General features: G+C 35.0%; 1 protein-coding gene across 6 annotated transcripts in view; it reads left to right on the top strand.

The window, feature by feature from the left end:
- KCNK2 (potassium two pore domain channel subfamily K member 2) overlaps nt 1–24,428 on the top strand; it is a 188,763-nt gene that overhangs the window by 139,116 nt on the left and 25,219 nt on the right. For all 6 annotated transcript variants that reach the window (XM_037823829.1, XM_037823838.1, XM_037823821.1 and 3 more), the window contains 2 exons: nt 1,755–1,941; nt 10,184–10,323. In XM_037823829.1, the coding sequence (XP_037679757.1) occupies nt 1,755–1,941; nt 10,184–10,323 (327 nt within the window). The remainder of the gene's footprint in view (nt 1–1,754; nt 1,942–10,183; nt 10,324–24,428) is intronic.

Raw genomic sequence — 24,428 nt, 5'->3', positions numbered from 1 at the left:
CACCAGGTACAGTTGTACCTTCAGTTATTGGGGTCTCCAATAACAATTTATACATACTTCTATGAGTATGTAACTCACTGTATTATAATTATTCTTATACTTATTTGAATGAATAAATTAATGCCTGGGAAAAACTCAAGAATCATGTAGGAAAAAAAGGTGGAAATCCAACAATCCTAAACTCTACTAGCTGTTTTCTCTTAAGAAGTTATTTGCCTTCACTCAGGCCTCTGTTTTTTAATTTATATAATGTGGATTTTGGTACTGACTCTGAGGCATTACTCTAAGGGTAAGAGGAATAAGTTAAAGATTAACATAGCTGACTAATGACGGAAAATATTTAGTTATATTTAAAATTGCTTTGATATCCTTGTTTATTGCCAGTGGCATTATAAATTTATATAGCCCTTTTGGAAAGGAAATAGTAATCTATAGCAAGCACAATAAAAGTGATCATATAACTTAATTCAGTAATGCCAATGATAGAAATTTATCTAAGAAGTATAAATTAGTGGAACCAAAATAATATACATGAATGTGCTCATGGTTGCATTACATTCAATAGAAACATAAAACAACAATGTTTTATTAGAATTTTAAGTTAAGTAATAATAATACCATGACTATAGGCTTGTATTCTTTAAGAAGATTATGGGAAAAGGAAATGGCTGTGTTAGAGGGTAGGACCATACATGATTTGTTTCTACTATCACCACCATTATGCATACATTTTATTTGTTATTCTATAATGTTTTATCTTTTCACAAAAATGTAACAAAAGATTTTACATTTAGCTCCCTTGTTGAACTCAGACTATTGAATATTGTTTTTCCATTGAAACTACAGTTCCAGTTTTTAGATTTGGTTATGTTTCAGATTATGATCAAAGCTAGCCCTCAAATATCTTTACTATTATAGTTGTATAGGCAAGCTTATTCCAAAATAGTTTTGTCCCTTTTTAAAATACTATACTTTTCTTAGATTGATACTAAAAGTGTCCTATATGTATATTAATCGGGAGGGCAGATTAGAGACATGAACTTGGTAATACTAGATTGTTCATTCATTCATTCATTTAACAAAATTTTGAGTGCCAACTGTATGCTTGGTAATGTTTTTCATGCCACATATACATCAGTGTATAAAACAGACAAATTTCATGTGCTTGTGATGATTATATTCCAGCAATCCTAAGTTAAGTCTATTAGTGTTATACTTTATATAGTATAGACTTTAAGTCTATTATTGTTATACTCTAATCAACTGAATTAATATTAGGAAAAAGTAACCAGAGTGATAGGAAAAAGTCTTCATAAAATTTATAATTTTATCAGTTATCAGCGGATTTAGATCTTGGTTCAGTTTTCTCTATTTTCAGATATTTCCAAGTTGTGTTTGGCCTGCAATCAGTTGTATACCTATAGAACAGAAATACTTCAAAAATAATTCTGGTTAACAAATAGTGACGTAAATCTGAAATTGTATTCTTAAAGCAAATGTAATTTACTTTTGGAAGTATTTTACATATTGTAAAGCTATGTAAGGGTAAATCCTTATTAGAATTGGTTGTTTTGAGTTTATGATTTTTTTTTTTACCCATTTTTCATAAGTGAAGACACTTGGAAAATAAATATAAAAGGGAATAAAAGAATGTAATCACTTGCTAATTTGCTGATAACAGTGTATGGGTTAGCTTTGCCTGTACTCCAATAATCAATCAACCCTCCCCCCCTTCTCTCTCCTCTCATGCCTAGAAGTGGAATGTTAGTCAGACAAAGATTCGCATCATCTCAACAATCATATTTATATTGTTTGGCTGTGTGCTGTTTGTGGCTCTGCCTGCAATCATATTCAAGCACATAGAAGGCTGGAGTGCCCTGGACGCCATTTATTTTGTGGTTATCACTTTAACAACCATTGGATTTGGCGACTATGTTGCAGGTAAGGTTTTCCTGGCACTGGCACTGCAGTCCTAGCCCATGAGCTTTAGTTAGACTTTTATTTGGGTTTACAACACAGCAAGTGTCAGAGACAAAAACAGCCATTCCCTGGCAGCAAAGGTAAGCAGAAGGACAGGGTTGAACATTTACATTTCATTCCATGAAAGAAATTTAAATTGCTGGTTGTTCAGAATTTTACATTCTCTTCCTAATTTCAGAAACCACGTCTTTGCCTCTTGAATTTTTTTCACCGATAAAGAAATCAGATTTAACTTAGCCTTGCTCTTTCAGCTTAGGCCCTTTTCATGCCTTATGTTGCTGACATCTGCAAACCTCAGATATACTTGGTTACTTAAAACCTTTTCTCTATCATATTTACCTTATTTAATGTTCAATTATCAGGACAATAATTTTGACCTTACCTATGATGTCTACATTTTTCTATTCATATATTTTGACTTTTCCTTTTCTGCAGATGTCATTTCAACCGTGATTTGCTTCATTGTTTTATATTTTAGGTGTTAGGTCCTCAACATTTCAATTCTCTTTTCTCCAGTTATATTATCCAGTTACTATTATTATCATAACTCCAATTTTAAATAACATATAATATCTGTGGTACAGATAACTATAGTAATGTTCCATTACGCATCATTTTGGCTAGCCCCAGAAAATCTAAAACATTCTTTAAAAAAATCCAATTTGAAGTATTAGAAAAACATGCTAAACATGTGGTATTAAACTCTCCAGAATAAACTCACCAGCCTAATTTAGTCTTAAGACAGTTTTATACTTTCTGGCCATTTACTATTCTTCCTCGACACAAAATTCTGACTTAAATATTTGCAGAAAGGAAAATATGATGTGCAATTCTACAACAATCTCAGAGAAGGCTGGCAGTTCATCTGTTTCTATTAATTTGCTAATTCTGGCAAGCCCACATTGTGGGTAATACATGATATCCTTGAAGATGGGAATGTGTTCATGGGCAAGTTTTGCTTTTGGTCAAAGATACTGTAAACCCATCTCTGTACCAGACAGGAGGACCTGGAAAAGGAGGACACATCGCTTTGTTGGAGATCTTTTAATTTTATAATCAGCAAAATGTGGAGGGAGGCATTTCAGACAATTGTAGGTACCATAGAAAACAAGGGATAAAAAATACCCCTTTTATCTACTTCCCATTGAAGATGTATAATTTGGCATAAGAAGTGAAAAGTGTGTTAATATAGGAGAAAGGAAAGATAGTGGTGAGAACAAAATGCATACTTGTGGTGCATTAATCTTTAAATATATTACCAATTTATAAATGTAGTTAACAAGGTCTTGTAGCAATTTTGTGGAGTCTACAGGTCTTATTGGACAAGTCTTATATTTTCAGGCCAACAGCCTCATATTGAGTGTGTTATTTTCAAGCAATTGACAGATTGTGTCCGCCCAGTCTGTGGCCCTTTATGATCGGAGGCTCTCTGAAAAAACAAAAATTATAAATAAAAATAATGTGAGTGGAATCCTAAAATAATATCATATTTGTGACCACAGTATAAGCTTAGAATAAAAGAACAAATATTGTTACTTTATGGTTTTGTAGATGATGAAAAAAAAAGTTAAGCCTTCATTAAGAGATCAGCACTCTGAAACTGGCTGGGTTGCATGGGTCTATAAGTAACCATACCGTCCTGCACAAGGACAGAAGGTCAATGATGTCTTCTGAATTGAGGGTCCTGGTGCTGTGTTGAAAGAATAGGGTAGCAAAATGATCCTTGTGTAGCATTAAGTATAATTTAATAAACAGCATTTTTGCTACTGGAAGTTTATTATACTTTAAATCCATTATTTTATTTTTAATATTACTTTTTACTTTACAGAAGAAATAACAAAATATGGTAAAAACATACCTTGATAATCATTAGCAAAGTAAGTTGATATGATTGATGTGAAAAATGCTGAGAAGAGATAATTTAGAGAAGGGGCAGACTGGCACAACTTTTATTTACTCATCTCTACCTCTCTTATTTGTGTGTTTTGTGTCTATTTTTGTCTTTATGAAACCTTAGAACCTTGTTCCTAATGTGGTAGATTTGGTCTTTAAATGCTAGATGCTCATGCCCAGGTTGTGTTTTTGGAGTGAGGATGTGGACAAGGTGGCAGATGTGGCAAAGGCTGGATAGGAAATGCGTGCTATTTGTAAGATTCTTTGGGAAAGCAGAAGTTGTGAATTTTTTCTTTTTTAAAGGATCTTGGAGAAGAATTGCCTCATAAAATGCAGTTGAGTACACAAAATTAGCCTTTGCTTCTGGGTGTCTTGTGGCTAGAAATAAAAGTTAGCTGTTGAGTTAAGGCGAACACCCCATCTGGGAAATATCAGCTATTTAGTTTCTTAAGAACCTTCCCTCTTGCTATTAGATGTAACTGTAGACAGTTTTCTAACTTCATTGGATTTTTCACCAGGGAAGAACAAGAGGCTTTGCTTTAACTTGAACTTTCTTATCTTTCTTTTGGGCCATAAGTCTCAAAAGAAAACAAAGATGTACCTCCAGGTATCCACACTCACTATACCCTCTTCAAGCCTGCAAAACCTGTTCTGAATAGGATTAGGGTTCAATACAATAAAATAATTGCATTCTATTTCTTTGAAGGCAAATAAAAAATATGTTCTTTAAATCATGGTGTTTTAAAAGGAAAAAAAAATGGAAAGTGATTTATAAATGTTTAGGAAACACATTGTAATATATATACATATTTCTTAAAGCTGGTGTAATTATAAGGAGTATCTCAAAAGCAGCAAATAAATAAAATGGTGGTTTAGACAAGGACCCTGAAATAGAGTGCTTATCCCTGGGGAACGAGCAAGAAAGTCCAATCAGATGTGGGTAGAAAATACGAGAACTCCCATTTCTATGCATTTTTAAATCTCATTCTTACTTTTGATGTTTCATAATGTTCATGATACAATACATTAGAACATAATACATTTCTAATTCATAAATAAATATATATTTAGATTTGCATGCACAAAACTTTTTTATAGTTGGCGATGTTGAATAAAAAACATCTAGAGACCACTGGTCCAGAAAAATCGACATGGTGTCCAGGTTTCCCTGTTTATGTTCTGAATGTAGAAATTTAGCATTTAGTAATTTTTCCCCAGGAACACATCTCCTGGCAAATTTCAATTTTATATTTATATTTACACAAGGGACATGTTTTAGTGGTTGCTTGATTACCTTAGTGTTTGAAATCAGCTTCTTCTTTTATGGACCTTTTTGTCCTTTCACTAGCTTTTAATGTTCTAGGGCTAAAAAAGACCAGGGAGGTCACAGAGCCTGGTCCAGTGCTTTAATTTTCATATGAATAAACACACCTCTCTTGCTAAGAGTAGTGCCTGCGGAGTAACACCTTCTTTAAAAGAAAATTATTTAGCAAATTGTCATTTATTTGATTTTAGCATCTCCTATAATGATTTGTCTTCAAATTTGTACAGGTAAGTTAGAGTTAATGGCAATATTATATTTGAGAATTAACTGTTGATTTCTTATGTTCTGTTTCATTTCATTTTATTTTCCATTTGATGAAACATCCAGGATGATAAGTTGTGAAATCATGCTTGCCTTATAGACTGAGAGCTAAATCAGCCTTCTTCATTAAAATCTAAGGAGTATTTTATTAATTATATGGAAATGTGTGAAAGATTGTCTCATATTTACTCAGGCTTGTTTTTACAACTTGTCTTCTATGGCTGTGGCTTTAAAAAACAAAACAGTAACCAAACAAAAAATAGTGATTCTTAAAATTTGAGAAAAGACAAATAATTACCCAATTTAGCATAATTAAAAATACCTTTTCAAAGTGAGTGACTCCTTTAATATATGCTGTTATGGTTGTGTGATCATCAAAGCCAAGCAAAGCATTTCTACAGGTTGTTTTGAAGCTGCCTGAAGAAGTCCTTAAAAAACTCCTTTTCATAAAACAGGCTAGTTCCTGAGAGGTAATATGAATAAGTGAAAGCCAGATACAAATTTATAGTTTCACAAAGCAGTGTCCTCAGGTTACCTAGTAGTCTGATAAATACCAAAAACTTTAGCCCAAAATTCAGATGTTCTGAGAAATCCTTATGGTTGATATTAGGGAAACAAATTTTTCATATAAGTATAAAATTATGCAGGCATCTAAATATATTTTCTTGGAATTTTGATCAATGAAATGTAGTATTTTTGGATTTAGTATAGTTTCCTTTATTTCTTTATTCACATGTTGTTATTGAAAGCTTACTGGGTTGATTAGGCTTCACACTTAGTGCCTTATGCTCCCTCTGTGTAGAAAATGTAATTTGGGACTTTCCTAGTGAAATTCATCTTCAGCTGGTACATTCACCATCACCTATTTTTTTTTTAACCTTTCATAGTTCTATAATAATTTGTCATAACCTTTTTGATTTGGAAAAAACATGTTTATGTTTCATATTTCATATTAAGAATTAAGTTTTCTTGGAATTATGTTTTAAAAGTCATTATTGGAAATGCATTTAGAACTAAATTATGGCTTTCCATTGTAACCGAAAACATGACTCATTCAGGGGGTGTTTAGAGTTCGCTTAATTGAAGGGCTATCGTGAATACACATAAATCTATTTAAACACTATGGCAAGTTTTTTGTCCAAAACAGTTTATTCTAATAGAGGGCCTTGAGTAGACCCTCTAGTAAACAGTGCCTGATATTGCCTGAGAGTTTTGTAATTATGACAGAATGGCATGGGAGAAGTTTGAGTTAGTAGGTGAGCTATCATTTAATACTGAAGTCATAGTTCCATTTTTAAAAAGGAAAACATCCACAACACCATTGAAAAAGCCTTTCAATTCTTGAAGCACTCAAGAAACAACTCATTCAGTTAAATTACTTTGCTCTTACAAAATAAAAATATACTAAAACAGAAAATATGGGTTTTTTTCCTCTTCATATGAGGGCAGGATGTCTCTAGATAGTAAAAATAAAGTCAAACAAACCAAAACAAAATTGAAATCAATATTTGAGATCTAAAGTAAAATACTTATAGACCAGTGTAAAAAATGACCCATCATTTCTTTAGAAATATGTGTATGTCTATACTCTATAATACGTAAGTCATTATAGAAAACCAGGGGACGTGCATGGACTTGACAACCTTAGTGCAGAAGAGCCAGATTATAACTCAGGATATATATTTTTTTCCTTTATAAATGTTTTGTGATTCAGAGACACCACAGAGAAAGAAAATTAAATTCAATAGAAGGGGGCTGTCATATATTCAAATTCTTAGGACAGGAAGAGGGCCAACTGCTGGGAACTGTTGGAATAAAGGCAGAAGTAAGGTAGGGAGGCTTCTGGTAAAATAGAGCTTGTTTTCAGACCCACATGGTTTCCAAGTACCCTTGAGGTTAAGGCACACCTTGTTTGATTTAATGTCCTGAGCTTAGACTAAGTATATGCCATGCAGTATGGGAAAAACAGCCTAGTGGATAAGTGATGAGAAGGACAGTAGCTAGATCATAGGTGACACAGACACCTTGGTTCAATGAAAACAGCCTGTGCTGTTTGCATTCTAGCTCTACTGCCCACTTTTATGTGTGGCCTTACACATATTACTTTACTTACTCAAACTGTGATTTCTCTTTTTTAAAGTTGGGATACTTCCATTGGGGTTTCAGGGTGCCAATAGAAATCTGTCTTTTACTCTTGAGTTCTGAACAAATTGTGAGAGTGATGATAAATTATCAGCTTTATTACTGCTAGAGGCAGCTGGAAAGTATGGCTTAAGTCTGTGGTCACAGGGTCTCGCTAATACCCCTTGCTCTAAATCACTGGAAATGTGATGAGTGGGAATACAACTCCCCTCAACACCTACCCCGTGGGCCTTTAGGATGGAATGGTTTTGCCTGTCACTCTCTAGAAGACTTTGGGACCAGAGAGGGAAGGAATTGGTCCCAGCAAACATTTAGGAAACCCATTTGAGAAGAGAATGGGTTCCTGGAAACAATGCCAGTCCGAACATTTCCTGAACTACATTTTTTGGAGTTTCATTTGCTACATTGGATTAGACTGGCTGATTTCCCTATTCATGCCTCAGGAAAAGGTCCAAATAGAGATGGCATCATCTAAAGGAAGCAGTCACACATCATATTAGAAAAAGAGTCAGGAAGATTATTTTAACTACTTGGAAGAGTTTATAAGATTCCTGAAACCTTTGTGCCTCCACCCCTCTTTGCTATTTTTATTACCATCTGTCTGCTTTCCTATAATGTTTAGCCAGAAATCTCTTAAAATGGCAAGGACTTGTGTGCACATTTTCAGTGGCAACAAAGAAAAAAAGCAGAGGGGAGACAGTTCCTGCCAAGTTGATGAGAAACCCAGGAGGGGAGAGTGGGTTGTAGCATCCTGCAGGCTGCAGCTCTGGAGTCTGTGGTAGAGTGGAGATGGGTGAAAGGGTATGGGGAGTCAATCCAGAACAGAGAGATTACCCTAGATTCTTACTAAGCAAGATTTCCTGAATGTACCTATACTAAATTAATGCTAATAGCAGCCACATTTTAAAAAGATATTTAGCAAGTTATTTGAACGTTCCAAGCATTTTAATTTGATAAGATTCTTGGATCAAGAGAATCCACTAAATGTGGAAATTAATTCAGAAATCTTAGATTTCAGAAGGTGAATAGGAGTTGTGAGCTGTTTGACAATCTCCTATATATTAGCTTTCTAGATCATTTGACAGCTGGTATTTCATTTTAAGAGTGGCAATTAAGAATGGGAAAATATTTTTTTTTCCCCTGGGATTAGAATCCACTAAAACTTGTGGGTTAAACATTTTACCCAAATATAGACCTTTTAGTGATTAAACTAATTTACTCTTTTCAAACTGTGATATCCTGTTTATAAGGGAAAAAGATATAAAAAGTCATCTTGAACATGAACTAACTTTCCTAAAATCAACATCTTGGTGAACTTATGTGTTAAGTGAGTTACAACTGTTTGGAGGAAGATTTACTGGTTTTGAAAGAGAAAATTCTTGGAAAAAATGTCATTTTGGTTTCATTGAAATGGAAACATTGGAAAAATGGAATTTGCCAGTGAGCCTATCATGTAACAGGTTTCCACACACATTTCTTAAGTCAGTTCTGTGAATTTGTAGAGCTGTATCTACATGGGCCAAATCATAACCATCATGAGATGCATTTTGCTTCCATAATTTCCCAGAAATTATTGTTTCAAATGCTGGGCAAGGTAAAACAATTTTTTACATTATTTAAGGTAATATTGTTTATTTAGTTTGCACACTGTATTTTTAAAATTGCTTGCCTCAAAAGAGAGCTGAATTTGCATCTTTTCACTTTATTTACCTGATGGAAAAATGTTTTCTATTTACCCTGAACCTTTAGTATTTGAAAATGTCATTGCAGGCAACACAATGAAAGTCTAATTTATATAGAGTAATATTATATTCAATATCGTATATTTGATTTTTAAAGAAAACTTGCTATTTATTAGCTGCTATGTTCAATATATGGAAATAATATATGTTAAGTATTAGGTCTATATTTAAGGATCCTGCTGGGAATCTCCACCTGTTTGTACCTCAAACACTTTGAGCCTATAATGTCCCAGTTTTTATTTTTCTAGTCACTGTTCCTTCCTTATATTTCCTAGTCAATTTTTAGCCTCATTTCGTGAGTAAGGGTTTCTGGGGTCATCGTAGTGGCATCTATCAATCCATTGTATTGATGACGTTAAAATAAGAACCATCTCTAGAGTTGCCCACTTTGGCAATGAAATCAATTAGTTAGCATGAATTGATTAGTTAGCATGTATTTGTTGACAATAAAATACAGTAAATTAAATGCATACCAAAAAAGGTGTTATCTCTACTTTCTACTTGTTACAATAGAATTAGAAGGACACGCAAGTGCTAGAGTTGTCAAAATTATAAAAAATGAAAAAGAAACAGAAAGCAAGGAAAAATACTTATGACCTGGAGAAATAATGAAAGGTTTCATCAAGAAAGAATTTTGTAACTAGTTCTTGAAAAATAGATGAGTTAAATGAGTGTAAATGAGGAATTCCATATGAAGAAAATAGCATGGATCAATTGATGAGAATATTAGATTTCTATGTTTTGTAAGTCAAAATTCAGTTGATAAATTTGGCAAGAATCTGTATTGTTTTCTTTTTATGAACATGTAGTTATTTGGTTCTACTTTGTTTTCTTCTTGCAGGTGGATCAGATATTGAATATCTAGACTTCTATAAACCTGTGGTGTGGTTTTGGATCCTTGTAGGGCTTGCTTACTTTGCAGCTGTTCTCAGCATGATTGGAGACTGGCTCCGAGTGATATCCAAAAAGACAAAGGAAGAGGTGAGGATGAAGAAGTGTCCCAGACACTTCTGTTTAATTAATTCTGTATTCATTATTTTTAATCACCATACTGATCTAGAAAATAAAGTTTATTTAAGTATTTGGGATAACACAATAATACTAATTTCTGAGGCAGGTGCAGTAAGACCCCCAAATTCAGAAGATAAAATCCATGCTTACTTAGGAAGTGTACGTCCCCAGTTATACACGGGTACTTCTCATTTTCCTGCCGTTTTCATTTTGGGGATTTAAAAGAACCTGTGACTTCTATATAGTTCTTTTATTAACATATGCATACCATAGTATTTGGAATGTTCCTGTGAACATTGTGAGAGAAACACCACCAAAGCCCCTACCACAGCATGCCAGTGTTGCCAGCCTGTGTGGCACCATAGCTGTCCACAGTGAGTGGAAAGTCAAGCAACACTTCTTTACCAATATCATTTCTTTTGTCCCTGTAGATGTTCATGCAAACAGTGAAGCTTACTTTAGTGAGTTGGCCTTACATCGTCTCAAGTAAACACCCTTTGCTTGGGAAGCTCTGGTCACATGAAGTCTTGAAAGACTTACATTTGCCCTCAGCATTGTGAAGCAACCTGGAGAACATGGAGGGGCATAGTTTTCTTCTGTCAGCTACTTAGTGGTGGCGTTGGGTCTACTCTGAGCTTCACTCAGGGTAGCAATGCCTCCCTTCAGTTTGAAGAACTAGCACTTACCATAGTTGGGCAATTAGGGAGCAATTGCATTCTGGTCCTCGGAGATGGTGCAATAGAGCACTTTATCATTATTTCTTATGAAAAAAATGTTTTTAATGAACAGTTTCATATGCCATTCGAAGTAGTTTGGCCTTTAGTGTGAAAACCTATGGAGCCATTGAAGGATTTTATGTCAATGAAGTGGCATGATCTTGGCAATGGTGGGGAAGATAGATTAGATGCAAGCAAAGTTGGATGCAGGGGACTCAGCTGAGAGAGTTTATTGCAGGTATCGAGATAATATGGAATGGAGATTCTATGGTGGTAGCAGGATAGAAGTGAAAGTATGGATTTCAGAAATATTTTGAAGATGGAATGGATAGGATTTGGTCACCTGTTTGTTGTTCACAGTAAAAAGAAAAGGAGAATGTTATCCATGATTCTAGTTCTGGTTGGGATTAGGGAACACAGGAAAATGAGAGATTTTGAGCACATGGGAGTAATAAGATAGTTTCATTCGGGGCCTGTTGAATGAACATCGAGGTAGTTAATTCAGATCAAGACTAGATACGTAAGCCTGGAACTTAGGAAGGATGGGAGCTAGAGAGATCATTAGGGTGGGGGTAGGGGGGTGATCACTACATAAATGGAAATGGAAGTTGTGAGTAGAGTGGAGTTCACCTAATGAAGATTTGGAAAGTAAGTAAACAATAGAGCTAACAATGGGGCCCTGAGAAAACAACTCCATTTAAGGGGCTGGAGCCTATAAAGGACTGATTAACAGATAATGTATTTAAATAAATTGATTCCTGGTTGGGTTTAGTGGGTGGACAAAGGAGTTGAAGTTTCAGAAAGTCGATGGTTAAAATGATAGATCAGATTGCCTGAAAACAATAGTTATAAAAGGAATCCAAGAAAAAGGTGATCATAAAATTTCTCAGATTTATGTTTTAATGCATAAAATTACTCTTTGGTCAAAGGGTTACATAAAATAAGCAAATCAAGTAACTAGAATTCCCGATGAGGTTGTGCTCCAGGGATTCCACTCCTGTAGAAAACAATGTAAATATTGCTTTCTCGAATTATGCAATGCTGTAAGTATATCCTAAGATAGTTCTTTGGGTATATCAAGCCCAATTCCAAAAGGCACCATTAATATTGTATTTTATGGACATGGGAGCCCCTAAAGCACAGCAGTGTTAGGCACACAAACATGATAATATGATACATATGGGTATATATGAATGTATGTGTGTATGTATGAGGAGAAAGAGAAAAAGAGAGGGAGAGAAGAATGGGGGAGGAGAGGAGGTGGAGAGGAAGAATGGGAGAATTGAATGAAAAACTTACTTTACTTTCCAAAGAAGAGGAACAGTTGTTACATAATTTGTTGCTATACAACTTGCTTAAGCATTAATTGTCAGAGGTGCTTGGAGGACAGATGAGTCATTCATAAGTTAGGGGATCAGAAAAAGCTTTGCCGAAGAAATGAGTACAACTTGAAAAGGCAGGGTGGTGGGAAGGAGCAATGACGTTCTGTGTCAGTAGAACAGCTAGATCAAAAGCAGAGAAGTAGAAAGGCAAAGAGTACTGGGAGGCAATGTTTAATACATAGATTGGAAAAGAGGGGTTTTGCAAAGATATAGTGAAAAGTAAGCCTGGGAATATGGGTTGGAAATATTGTTGAGAGCCTTCAGCATCAGATTATAGAGTTTGGGTGACAGAGATGACAATGTTGAAGTGGCAGAAAAGGGAAAAGACTAGAGGCATGGGGACTAATTAGTAGAGTATTTAAATGTCTAATTCATTCCTAAATCATTCATTCATTCAACAAACATTTATTGAGCACATACTATATGATGAGTGCCCTATTCGTTGCTGGGATTAAGTCTTCATCTGTGGTACGTTGAAGCTGATCATTACTGGGAGAATTCCACGGGTGATGGGTTTGCTTACTATCTTTATACTGCTTGCTTTTACTTTTCTTCTAGAGATAGAAAAAGGAGTTTTTGAAAAGAAGGCACTTAGACTTTGATTATAGATCAGTTCTTTAATAGCCTGCTTAAAATTTTTCTTTCTTACTCTCATATTTAATCTTCAGACTGTATATTAGGTTTTGTAGTTTTTGCTTTAATTTCCAATATATTTGGGGGACACCATTGTTTTGTATGATTTTTTTTTTTTTTTTTGGTATTGATTTTCTTGTTCTCTTGTTGAATTATTAAAGTAGTTATAAATGACTATTTAAGTTGAACTATGGGCAGATAGTGATCATAAGACTTCACAGGTTTACACTGTAATGCAATTTATCTCCCCTTTGGCCAAAGGATAAGAATAAAAATAAAATAGAGACAGGCAGTATCATGATGGGCTATTCTAGATAAGAACTGTATAAAGGGCCCTTCTTTTCTGTCCCATGGAGATGTCTCTCACCATGCTATGGAGAAAAGATCAGAGAAATCAATCTTTGGAGTTCATCCAATGGTCTGTAGTTGGCTCTGCTTAGTCATGCCCAAGGAGAAAGTTCCTTCTCTGTCCAGCCCCAGTTTCAGCTCAGGACATTATCTATTTAGTACACCAGCAACTAGAGAGGAGAATGGAAACAAAAGAACAAATATTATAAGATTTAAATTATGTTTTATGCCAATAGTAACTGTCACAAGACAGTACATGTGCAATTTCTTAATTAAGTTTATGGGCAATAATTTCTATAGAACCAAGACCCCAAATTAGGTTTCTACATGGTCTCAGTATTATGTTGTATATTATGAACCTTAGTAGGTCTAATGTTAGGAAGTTCTTTACAAGTGAAAATATAGGCAAAAATGAAGTAGGATTTGAGGGTGGTAAACAACAGAAATGCTTTCAGAATATACTTATAGTTATTTCACTTTTAATATTAAATGAGATAACAATATGAAGTGCCGGAACAGTGGCTATCAAAAATAATGGCTAATAAGCAAAATGGAGCACAGAGCAGTAAGGCACCTTGATTAAGGTTATACAGCTAGTGAGTTGTAGACTCAACACTCAAACCTGGGTGGCTTTGCCAGGCCCAGCCTGTTAATCTTTGTGCTATGCTGCCACCCAATTGCTCTGAAAAAGCCTGTTATGTGGTATCACTCTCCTCCTTCTCCTTCCCCTCTTTTTCCTTCACCTCTTCATGCTCCTCCTTTTACATTTGGGTGCTATTGACATATTAGAAATAAATTCTCAAATGTGTCCCACCTGTTAGTATGGGCTTTATGAATTTAGTTTTGTCACTTATTGAATTATGGTATAGCTCAGTGAAATGTTGAAACTTAAAGTTTTAATATCCTTTTAAATGAATGGATACAATTTGTATGACTTCTAAACTTTGGGTACTATTTGAGATCCCATCGAACTGAGAATTAATTCTATCTCAACTATTTACTAGCTCTGTAAACTTCATTGCGATACCTAATCTCAGTGGTCTCCATTTTCTAATAAAATGAGGGTAAAGACACCTTCCTCATGAGGCTGCCATGAGGGATTCAAGTTGTAGAGTGTGTGATGTGCCAAAATGCTATGAAATGCTTGTCCTTCCCCTTGTGGGCTGCTAAAGAAATTAGTATCAAGCTGTTGCCCCAAATCAAACAATCCTGTAAAATTCTAAGGCTCTCATATATATACTATCATATATGTTCTTTATTAACATAAAATGCTGTGACTGCTTGTATGTTTAAACATTTTATCTGGTAGAAATAATAAGCAAATACAAAAGAAAAGGTCAACAAGAAAATATTGAGAGTATGTATGCAGGTAGAATTTAATCACAAAACAAGAGAATACAATTTCTATTGGGGGTGATGATGATGTAAAACAATATTGTGAATGTAATTGACGCCACTGAATTAAATATCTGAATGACCTTAGAGGGTGAGATTTTATGTTGCACATATGTTAGTAAAATAAATATTAAAACAAAACAAAATAATAGAGTACAGAATAACCAAGGAGGTAAAAGGGGTTCAGGAATTTCAAATATGTTGAATGGTCTATGGATTTAAAACCTAGTTTCTCCATTAATGTTACCTTAAATTTACCCACACTGCTATTATCTTAATCTTTTCTTGAATTAGACCAACACATTTTCTGGTGTCTTCCTATTTCGACTGAGATAGAGTCTATTTGTATTTCTCCTTTTTTTGAGCCAAGATGTGGTAGCTAAATTGTTACTGAAAAAAAAATTGCACAGAAAGATTCCTTGTTTTTTTTTTTTATTTTTGTAGGTTTTAGGTTGAACCGTCCCTATTTATAAATTGTAACTTCTTTTTGCTTCAAGTATTTTGCAGAATGTTGTCTGGCATTGGAAAATCCAAGTAATTTTTTTTCTATTCATTTGGACATAATAGGAAAATAACATAAGTTAATAGTTTTTGCCTCAAAGCACTTTACAAGTAATTTCATTTTCTTTAGCTAGAAAGCACATTATGGGGATTTAGTGTATCAAGATGTAATGGTGCCTATCTCTTTTGAGGGTTTTGAGCCTGTCATCTGTTCTGAGAGTTTGCGTTACGAAAAGGGGCTACCATGAACTTTGCTTTCAAAATTGTTTTTGGACTTCCTTCATCAAACCAAAATATTGTGCTTACCTGTATTCAGAGCTAAAGTCATTCACATTTCACAAAAAAATCAGACTTGTGTTTGCTGAGGACCAAAGCAAGTATGTTTTCAAAAATGGATCAACAAAATGAATTTGTTTTTAGTTTCTCTTCATAGATGGATCATTCCAAATGAATATCAGTTTATTTGTGGTTGATTGGAGATGAGAGTAAGGGAGACACTGAAATTTAATTAAAGATTATTTGATCATTTTTTGCAGCAAAATATGGTGATTCATTTAGTGTTCAGTGGATGGCACCCTAAGTGAATTTAGCTCTAAACTCACTACAGGAAGTGAGTTTACCTCTTCCTGCCACAAACTTGGTTTGAACCTTAAGAATAGCTTCCAATTAATGGTGCATGTGTGTATATAAAATGTGTATGTGTGTTCATGTGCATGTATGTCTGTATTTAAAATCTTCTCTCACTCAGAACAAGGAAGAACAACTGTTCTTTCAGTAGCGATAGTGCTATTCATGAAGTATTTTGATGAATATATTTATATTTATATATTTGTATATATATTATATTTGCAATTGATACATTAGATTATGACCTATACATTAGGCAAAATCATTTTTGGCTAGACATCTCTGGTATAATCTCTTTATTCATGATTTCACTAAAACTTCAAAATTTTATTTTCATTATATATAGACTATCAGTTGATTATCTCATCTCAACTTGAAGACAGACCAACTTACTGTTCCTGCATGTTCCACAAATCTATCCCTGCTACACTTGTCACTTCTTTTTCCAGACCATTGCTTCCTATTTCTCTTTTCTTTTTGCACCTGGCAATGTTGTAATTGTTTCTCCTGATGCTGAAGCTCTCTCTGAGGCTATTTCCCTCCTACCATGGATATCGATTCTTCATCTTTATTCCCCATTACACAGCTAACATTAGGCTGAAGCCATTATAACTTATGGAAGTCCTAAGCATAATTTAAAGGAATTAAAAAGCAGAAAAGAAAAATTTTCTGCTGGGTAATCAGGTAATGCTGCTAGAACCCACTGACCAGGACCCTCCTCAAAGAGCCTCCCTGGGCCATCTCTATTCTTAACCTGTTGGCTTTGTGCCATGTTGCAAAGGTCTGTTTATTGCCCCAGATGAGTTCATTCTATTGTGTCTTCCCTCTCCTGAGTGCAGAGAGAAAACCAGAAGAAGACCAGTTGACTCAATAATAATATCTGTAAATATATGCTCTCCACCAAATGGAGATACCTTTTTAAATTATTAAACATGATTCTGGATATTTGAGTCTGAAGCAACTGCATTTGGATTGCTTTCTCAGGTAAGGGTGTCCCTAAGAACATGGATAGATAGATACTTGACTTGTATGTCTATGATTAAACAAACAAACAAACAAAATACTCACCAAAATAGTCACTTTCATAATGAAAGAGGTCATACTACAAGAATAAACTCTAGCTCCCATCCAGAATATCAGACTGCTTATGATCTTGGAAATGTCTATTTTTTTTTTTCACCTTTAGAATTAAAAAAGTAATTTCTGACATCTTGTAGGTGTTTATCTCTGCTGCACATAGTTCACAACCACTCTGGTTTTGCTATTTGCACAATCTCTATATGTAAATAAGTATTTAAGTATCTTCTGAGCAAAAGTGTTTTATATGAAATACTTTTGCCTTAAAGCTAGGTGAAAAAAAATCAGTCATATTGGGTAGCATTACTATACAAAAGGATCCATTTCCAAAATAGGAGACCGTGGGTGCAAATATATTTTTCATGGGATTTCTCACAAATGCCATGACTTGTAATGTCCTGATAGCCCCTTCAATTTCCTGATGTCCATCTCTGAGAAGCTAGGATGTTTTAATGAGGATATTTTTGGCCATCTAAGCATAAATACACAGACACACACACACACACACACACACACACACACACACCCATATCTTTATTCCAATTTATGTCATTTCTGCCACAGTTTGAGAGCCTGTTGGACAGACTTAGCCTAAATACAAGTTCAATGATTAGTATTTTGTGTTCAGTGCATGTTTCTGAATGAACAGATAGGGCATATGTGTGTGTATATATATGTGTGTGTGTGTGTGTGTGTGTGTGTGTGTGTGTGTGTGTGTGTGTGTATCTATATATGGCTTACTTGCTAATATCTTTATAAAATACCGTTTTGTCAATGAAGTCTACCCTGAGCATCCTATTTAAACTTGAAACTCGTCTCCCCTCAACACTCTTGATTCTCCTTGCCCTATTATATTTTTAAAATCATATTTACCAACTTCTAACATGCTATATGGCTTACTCATTTATTGTATTTTAACATTTATTGTCTGTCTCTCCCTTCTAGAAGGTATTTCTCATGTGGGAAGGGATTGTTGCTGTTTTGCTTACTGTTTTATCAGAATCAAATAAAATAGTTCTCAGCACGTTAAATGCACACAGTGAATGTTTGTTGAGTTGAATGAATGGAAACATGTAGAGATAAAATGATTCCAAATTCAGAGGAAGGAGTAGAATTCATAATTCAGAAAAATTTGGATAGACCTGAAATGATGCAGATTTTCTTCATCGTGGTTCTTTTCAATATCAGCATATTTTTTATCTCTTTAGTGATAAAAGTGGAAAGAGCTAGTTTTCCTCTCTGTCAAATATGATACAAGATTTTAATTTTGCTCATTTTTTTATGCCCTCAGTAAAGTGTTATACTTAATTTGTTGGCTTTTATTCATCCTATTTATTGCTTATTGATACAAAATAAATTATAATTATTATTTATTAAATGATTTCTTTCATAACTAAATAGCTTGACATATTGGCTACTTGGCATTTTCAATGGGCTAAAACTATTCATGTTTCAATGAAATAATCTTGAGTAATTACTGTAAGATTTAGCAAATCAAGCTAAGTCAAGCAAGAAGCTTAAAAAGCTAGTCTCTAGCTCTTACAAAATGCCATAATTTTTTTTTAAAATTCCTGATGTGACAGCTTTATGACATGCAGCTTATTGGCATGTTCATTACTTTCTGTTGTTTGTTTTGTTTTATTTTTAAAGAATGGGCCCTCATTTTTTCCTGCTGCTAGGATAAAGAGTACTCCTTACATCTATCTGAAATGCTTCTTATAGCAGTTGATTCTATTTTAACACTAGAAAGAGTTTCCAAAAGGTTTTAGCATTTTAAAACTTTCTAAGCTATGTAAAATGGCAAGTTAGATGTTTTGCAGGGCATTTATTTGATAAGAAAAGTGAAATTTGTACATGCAAGAAATGCAGACAGAAAAGCAACTTGTGTATAACTGATACACTTCCAAGAACAATGAAAATAATAATTGTTTTAGATAAAGTCAAAAGGGTGCTGAGAGAAATTGTTTTCTTAACATAAATTTAATTCAATATGGAATTCTAAAAAAGGAATAAGTAAGTTTTCCAAGATCTCTAATTAGAAAATATAACTCTAATGCATAATGCTAAATAACCAATTGTTTAGTTTTTTAATTAGAAAACTTTGCCTAAAAGTGCTGGCTTCAAAATATTTGTTAATTTTAGTTATCATAGGTTTTCGTCTCCCATTGGCACTTAGCAGGGATGTTCTTTAGTACAGATGGTATGTCTGAGGTTCTATTTGATCCACTTAGGGACTCTGAATGAGGAGCACTGGTAAAGGAATAATACTACCTACCCATTCCCCCCAACAACCGTACATACTAAAAGATCCTAGGAACACTGATGCTTTTCCTGGTGCTTAAATGCTAATCTAGTTATTTTGACTTTAGGCTACATGAATGTCAACATGTGAAATAAAATCTGTGTGGTTTTTATAGTTTGGGAGGGTAAAGTCTGAGGATGCTTGGTGTGCCAGTTTGAATGTATTGTGTCCCCCAAAATGCTATTATCTTTGATACAATCTTGTGTGGGCAGACATATTAGTGTTGATTAGTCTGTAATTCTTTCAGTGTTTCCATGGAGATGTGACCCACCCAACTGTGGGTGATGACTCTGATTAGATAATTTCCATGGAGGTGTGGCCTCGCCCATTCAGTGTGGGCCTTGATTAATTTACTAGAGCATGATATAAGCTCAGACAGAAGGAGCGAGCTTGCTACATCCAAGAGGGACACTTTGAAGAACATACAGGAGCTGAGAGATGAATGTCCTGGGAGAAAGCCATTCTGAAACCGTAACTCTGGAACGGATGCCAGCCACATGCCTTCCCAGCCAACAGAGGTTTTCCGGATGCCATTGGCCATCCTCCAGTGAAGGTACTGATTGTTGATGCATTACCTTGGACACTTTATGGCCATAAGACTGTAACCGTGTAACCAAATAAACCCCTTTTATAAAAGCCAATCCACTTCTGGTGTTTTGCGAAAAGGCAGCATTAGCAAACTGGAACAAAGGGTTGTTTTGACATATTAGGTGTTGATTAAATTGTAATTCTTTGAGTGTTTCCATGGAGATGCGAGCCACCCAACTGTAGGTGATAACTCTGTTTAAATAATTTCCTGGTGCTTAAATGCTAATGCAGTTATTTTGTCTTTACGCTATGTGAATGTCAACATGTGAAATAAAATCTGTGTGGTTTTTATAGTTTGGCAGGGTAAAGTCTGAGGATGCTTGGGCTCTGAGATATCAGGCAGTTTAAAAAGCTATCAAAAATGGTAATATGTTTCATAGTTTCACATCCAAGATAGGCAAAAGTTTTGTTACCCTTTATTTCACCAAGCAGAAAACTCACATGCTTCATGGAATTCTTTTCATGCAGTGGGAGGGTGATGCCATCATTAATGGTTTCTTGAAGGAGACCTCAGGAAAGAGTGCCAAGCACTCTTCTTAATTTAAATAAGCAGATTAAACCTTTAAAAAAGTTGCCCAAATTTTACAGATGTTATATGCTATAGAATTATTAGAAATTATGGTTATTTAAAAATAGTAATAAGCTAGAGCTGGATCTCTTAAAACAGTACTTCCTTAAAATAAACTGAAAATATATTAGAAAAATAAATTTGAAAGTTGTTTCTAGGTCCCTTACCTCACCAAGTATACCCCTTGCTCTTACTTTCAGTAGAAGTACGGGGTCTATAAGTTTAAAGCACAAAACTGAAAAGTGTTGTTTCAGAAGTTCTTGGGAAATGTCAAAGTTCTAGAATTTGATATTTGGTAAATATTCTATTTTTAACCCATTTGCCCTGTTGTCTATTTGTAGGTCTTTGCATGAATCTAATTTGACACTGCTAATTGAGCCAGAAGTAGCTTTCTATTTATATATGCTTCTTTAAACCTGTTTATTGCAAATGCTTTCCATTTGTCCACATTTGGAATCCATGAGTTGCATAATATTCTTGTGAATACTGAATCTCCCAGTTACCTGGGTATTGGCTCCTAATGGACAAACTTGCAGTTTGAAGAGTTTTTTAAACTAAAGAAAAATGAATTGGTTAATTGCCTCTTTCTGTGACAGTTCCCATCGTTCATTACTTGCCTTCTGCAAGCAACCAACTTTTATGTCTGAATAAAAAGAAGACAAGGAGGCCAGTGAGAGGAATAAAGATCTTTCACCCACTCTAGACATTTGTTTAATGGAGAGATAATGAAACTGGGCATACTTCAGTGGATTACAAGTCAGTAACAATAGGTAACACTGGCAAGATACCTGGAGAGGCATTTGGATTTATTCTTGCTTCTCCCTTGCCTTTTCTCACCTTCCTGAATATCTCTTACTCCTTTAGTAACTGAGGTAATACAAGCTTTGTAAAAATAACCAGGCCCAGGTAAAATAGAAACCCATTATAGCACAGCTCTCTGTTAAATGGATGCAAACAAAAAGAGGTCAACTCATGTTCTCTAAAGCCTGAAATGACATAATGAATTCCATATATGAAAGTCAGCCTGCCTGAGGAGGTTAGCACTGAGAGCATAGGGGTTCCATTTCATTGTCTTTCTCAGAAGAGTTCTTTCTTTTTTATGTAATGTAAGTAAGTAGATGCACTGGATGGCTCTGATTGCCACAGGCAAGGGAGTGTGTCCATTGAGCTGCCTTTCCATATTGTTTAGAATTATTTGTTGATGCGGTATTAAAGTTAGCTCCTTGACTTTCACAAAGGAAGTTTCCCATATTTTATCCTTACATTTCTAGAAATCCCAAATTTACAAGCCATCAGAGGACACAGCTGAGGGGACAGGTTCACATTTCTGATCTGTTCACCAAACCCTCAGGGTCTGCACTCTACTGGGGTGGGAGGCTAGCCCTGGCTGACTGTCACATCCTCGCTATTTCCATTGCCTTGCATTTTATTTTCTCCCTCTTCCTCCTGTTTCTTTGACAGCCTCATTACACTTTAGCCAAGTTAATTGAAATACAGTGGCATGCTTGGAAGACAGAGCATGTGCCCACACAGTGAGCAGAGTTTCTGTAGAACAAATTTGGCAGTGCTATATTTGGTCTGGGAAAGGCAGCTGTGAACACTTGCTTAATGAGCAGCAAACACATTGCAATATCAGACCCTCTTGCTACTCTTACTTTTTTGAAATAGGGTGGAGGAACATTGCTGGTTTTGTATTATTTCCCCAAAATATATGACCGTTTTTACTTTTGTTTGCCTATTGATTCCTGAAATATATTACACATTCAAAAAAGAATAAAAGCATGATCCGTTTTAGTTCAGTGTAAATATGGTGATGAAAGGACATTCTGTGAACCAACTGGTTTTACTGTGTAAAAGAAATATAATGCAAAGCACAAAAGTAAGCCACATATGTAACTTTAAAATTTCCAATAGCCTCATTAAAAAAGTTAAAAAGAATCAGATAGAATTAATTTTTTTTTAATTCTTACTTACTGAGATATATTCACATACCATGCAGTCATACAAAACAAAGCATACATTCAGTTGTTTGCAGTACCATTATATAGTTGTACATTCATCACCAAAATTAATTTTTGACAAATAAACATAAATAATAAGAATAAAAATTAAAGTGAAAAAGAACAATTAAAGTAAAAAAGAACCCTGGGTGCTTTTTTTTTTTGTTCCCCCATTTTTCTACTCATCCATCCATAAATGACAGAAAGGGGAGTGTGCTCCATGTGGCTTTCCCAATCCCATTGTCACCCCTCATAAGCTACATTTTTATATCTGGGTTGTAGTTTGATAGTTTCAGGTATTTACTGCTAGCTATTCCAGTTCACTAGAACCTAAAAAGGGTTGTCTATATTGTGTGTAAGAGTGCCCCCTAGAGTGACCTCTTGGCTCCTTTTGGAATCTCTCTGCCACTGAAACTTATTTCATTTCCTTTCACATCCCTCTTTTGGTCAACAAGATGTTCTCCATCCCACGATGCCAGGTCGAGATTCCTCTCTGGGAGTCATATTCCATGTTGCCAGGGAGATTCACTCCCCTGGGTGTTAGATCCTACGTAGAGAGGAGGGCAGTGATTTCACCTTTCAAGTTGGCTTAGCTAGAGAGAGAGGGCCACATCTGAGCAACAAAGAGGCATTCGGGAGGAGGCTCTTAGGCACAATTATAGGGAGAACTAGCCTCTCCTTTGCAGCAACAGACTTCCCAAGGGCAAGTCCTGTGGTAGAGGGCTCAGCCCATCAAACCATGAGTCCCCTATGTCTGTGAGCACATTAGCAACAATCAAGGTGGGGAAGCTCAATACCCCTGTATTCTCCACAGCTCCTCAATGGGGCGCTGCATATTTTTTTCATTTTTTTTTTAAGTTAACTCTTTTTTTTAAAACAACTGTATAAAAAAAATTATAAAAATCATTTCAAACAAACCATAACAAGGGAGTCCAACATGTTCCCACTCTACCCCAAGAAAATAACCTAATGTAGCAGCATTTCTGTGAACTTGTTCCTACCATACCCATCAGAAATTGACAAACCATAGTCATTCCTGGGCATTCCCAGAATATTAATTTAACCCACGATAGCTTGTCTGTTCTTACTGGGTTATCGTTCCCCCTTCATTAATTGCTCTCTATCGCTAGTTCCCCTACGTTCTACATTATAAACCATTTATTTTAGGAGTGTGTTGTTTAACCTCCAGGTGTTTGTGAATTTTCTAAGTCTCTGACAGTTATTGACTTCTAATTGTATTCCATTGTGGTCAGAGAATGTGCTTTGAATAATTTCAATTTTTTAAAATTTATTTTGGCTTGTTTTGTGTCCCAGCATATCGTCTATTCTGGAGAAAGTTCTGTGATCACTAGAGAAGAGTGTGTATTCTGGTGATTTGGAAAATAAGGTTCTATGTATGTCTGTTAAATCAAATTCATTTATCCAATTGTTTAGGCTTTCAGTTTTCTCATTGGTCTTCTGTCTGGTTGATCTATCTATAGGAGAGAGTGATGTGTTGAAGTCTCCCACAATTGTTGTGGAAACATCAGTTGCTTCCTTTAGTTTTGTCAGTGTTTGTCTCATGTATTTTGTGGCACCTTGATTGGGTGCATAAACATTTATGATTGTTATTTCTTCTTGTTGAATTGCCCCTTTATTCGTATGTAGTGGCCTTCTTTGTCTCTCATAACATCTTTGCATTTAAAGTCTATTTTATGTGAGATTAATATTGCTACTCCTGCTTTTTTTGGCTCTAGCTTGCATGAAATATTTTTTCCGTCCTTTCACTTTCAATTTCTTTGTGTCCCTGTGTCTAAGATGAGTCTCTTGTATGCAACATATTGATGGTTCATATTTTTTGATCCATTCTGCCAATCTATATCTTTTAATTGGGGAGTTTAATCCATTTACATTCAATGTTATTACTGTGAAGGCGTTTCTTGAATCAGCCATCCTATC

Source organism: Choloepus didactylus, chromosome 2 (genome assembly GCF_015220235.1).
Source record: "Choloepus didactylus isolate mChoDid1 chromosome 2, mChoDid1.pri, whole genome shotgun sequence".
Taxonomy (NCBI): Eukaryota; Metazoa; Chordata; class Mammalia; order Pilosa; family Megalonychidae; genus Choloepus; species Choloepus didactylus.
This window is presented reverse-complemented; position numbering and strand designations above follow the sequence as displayed.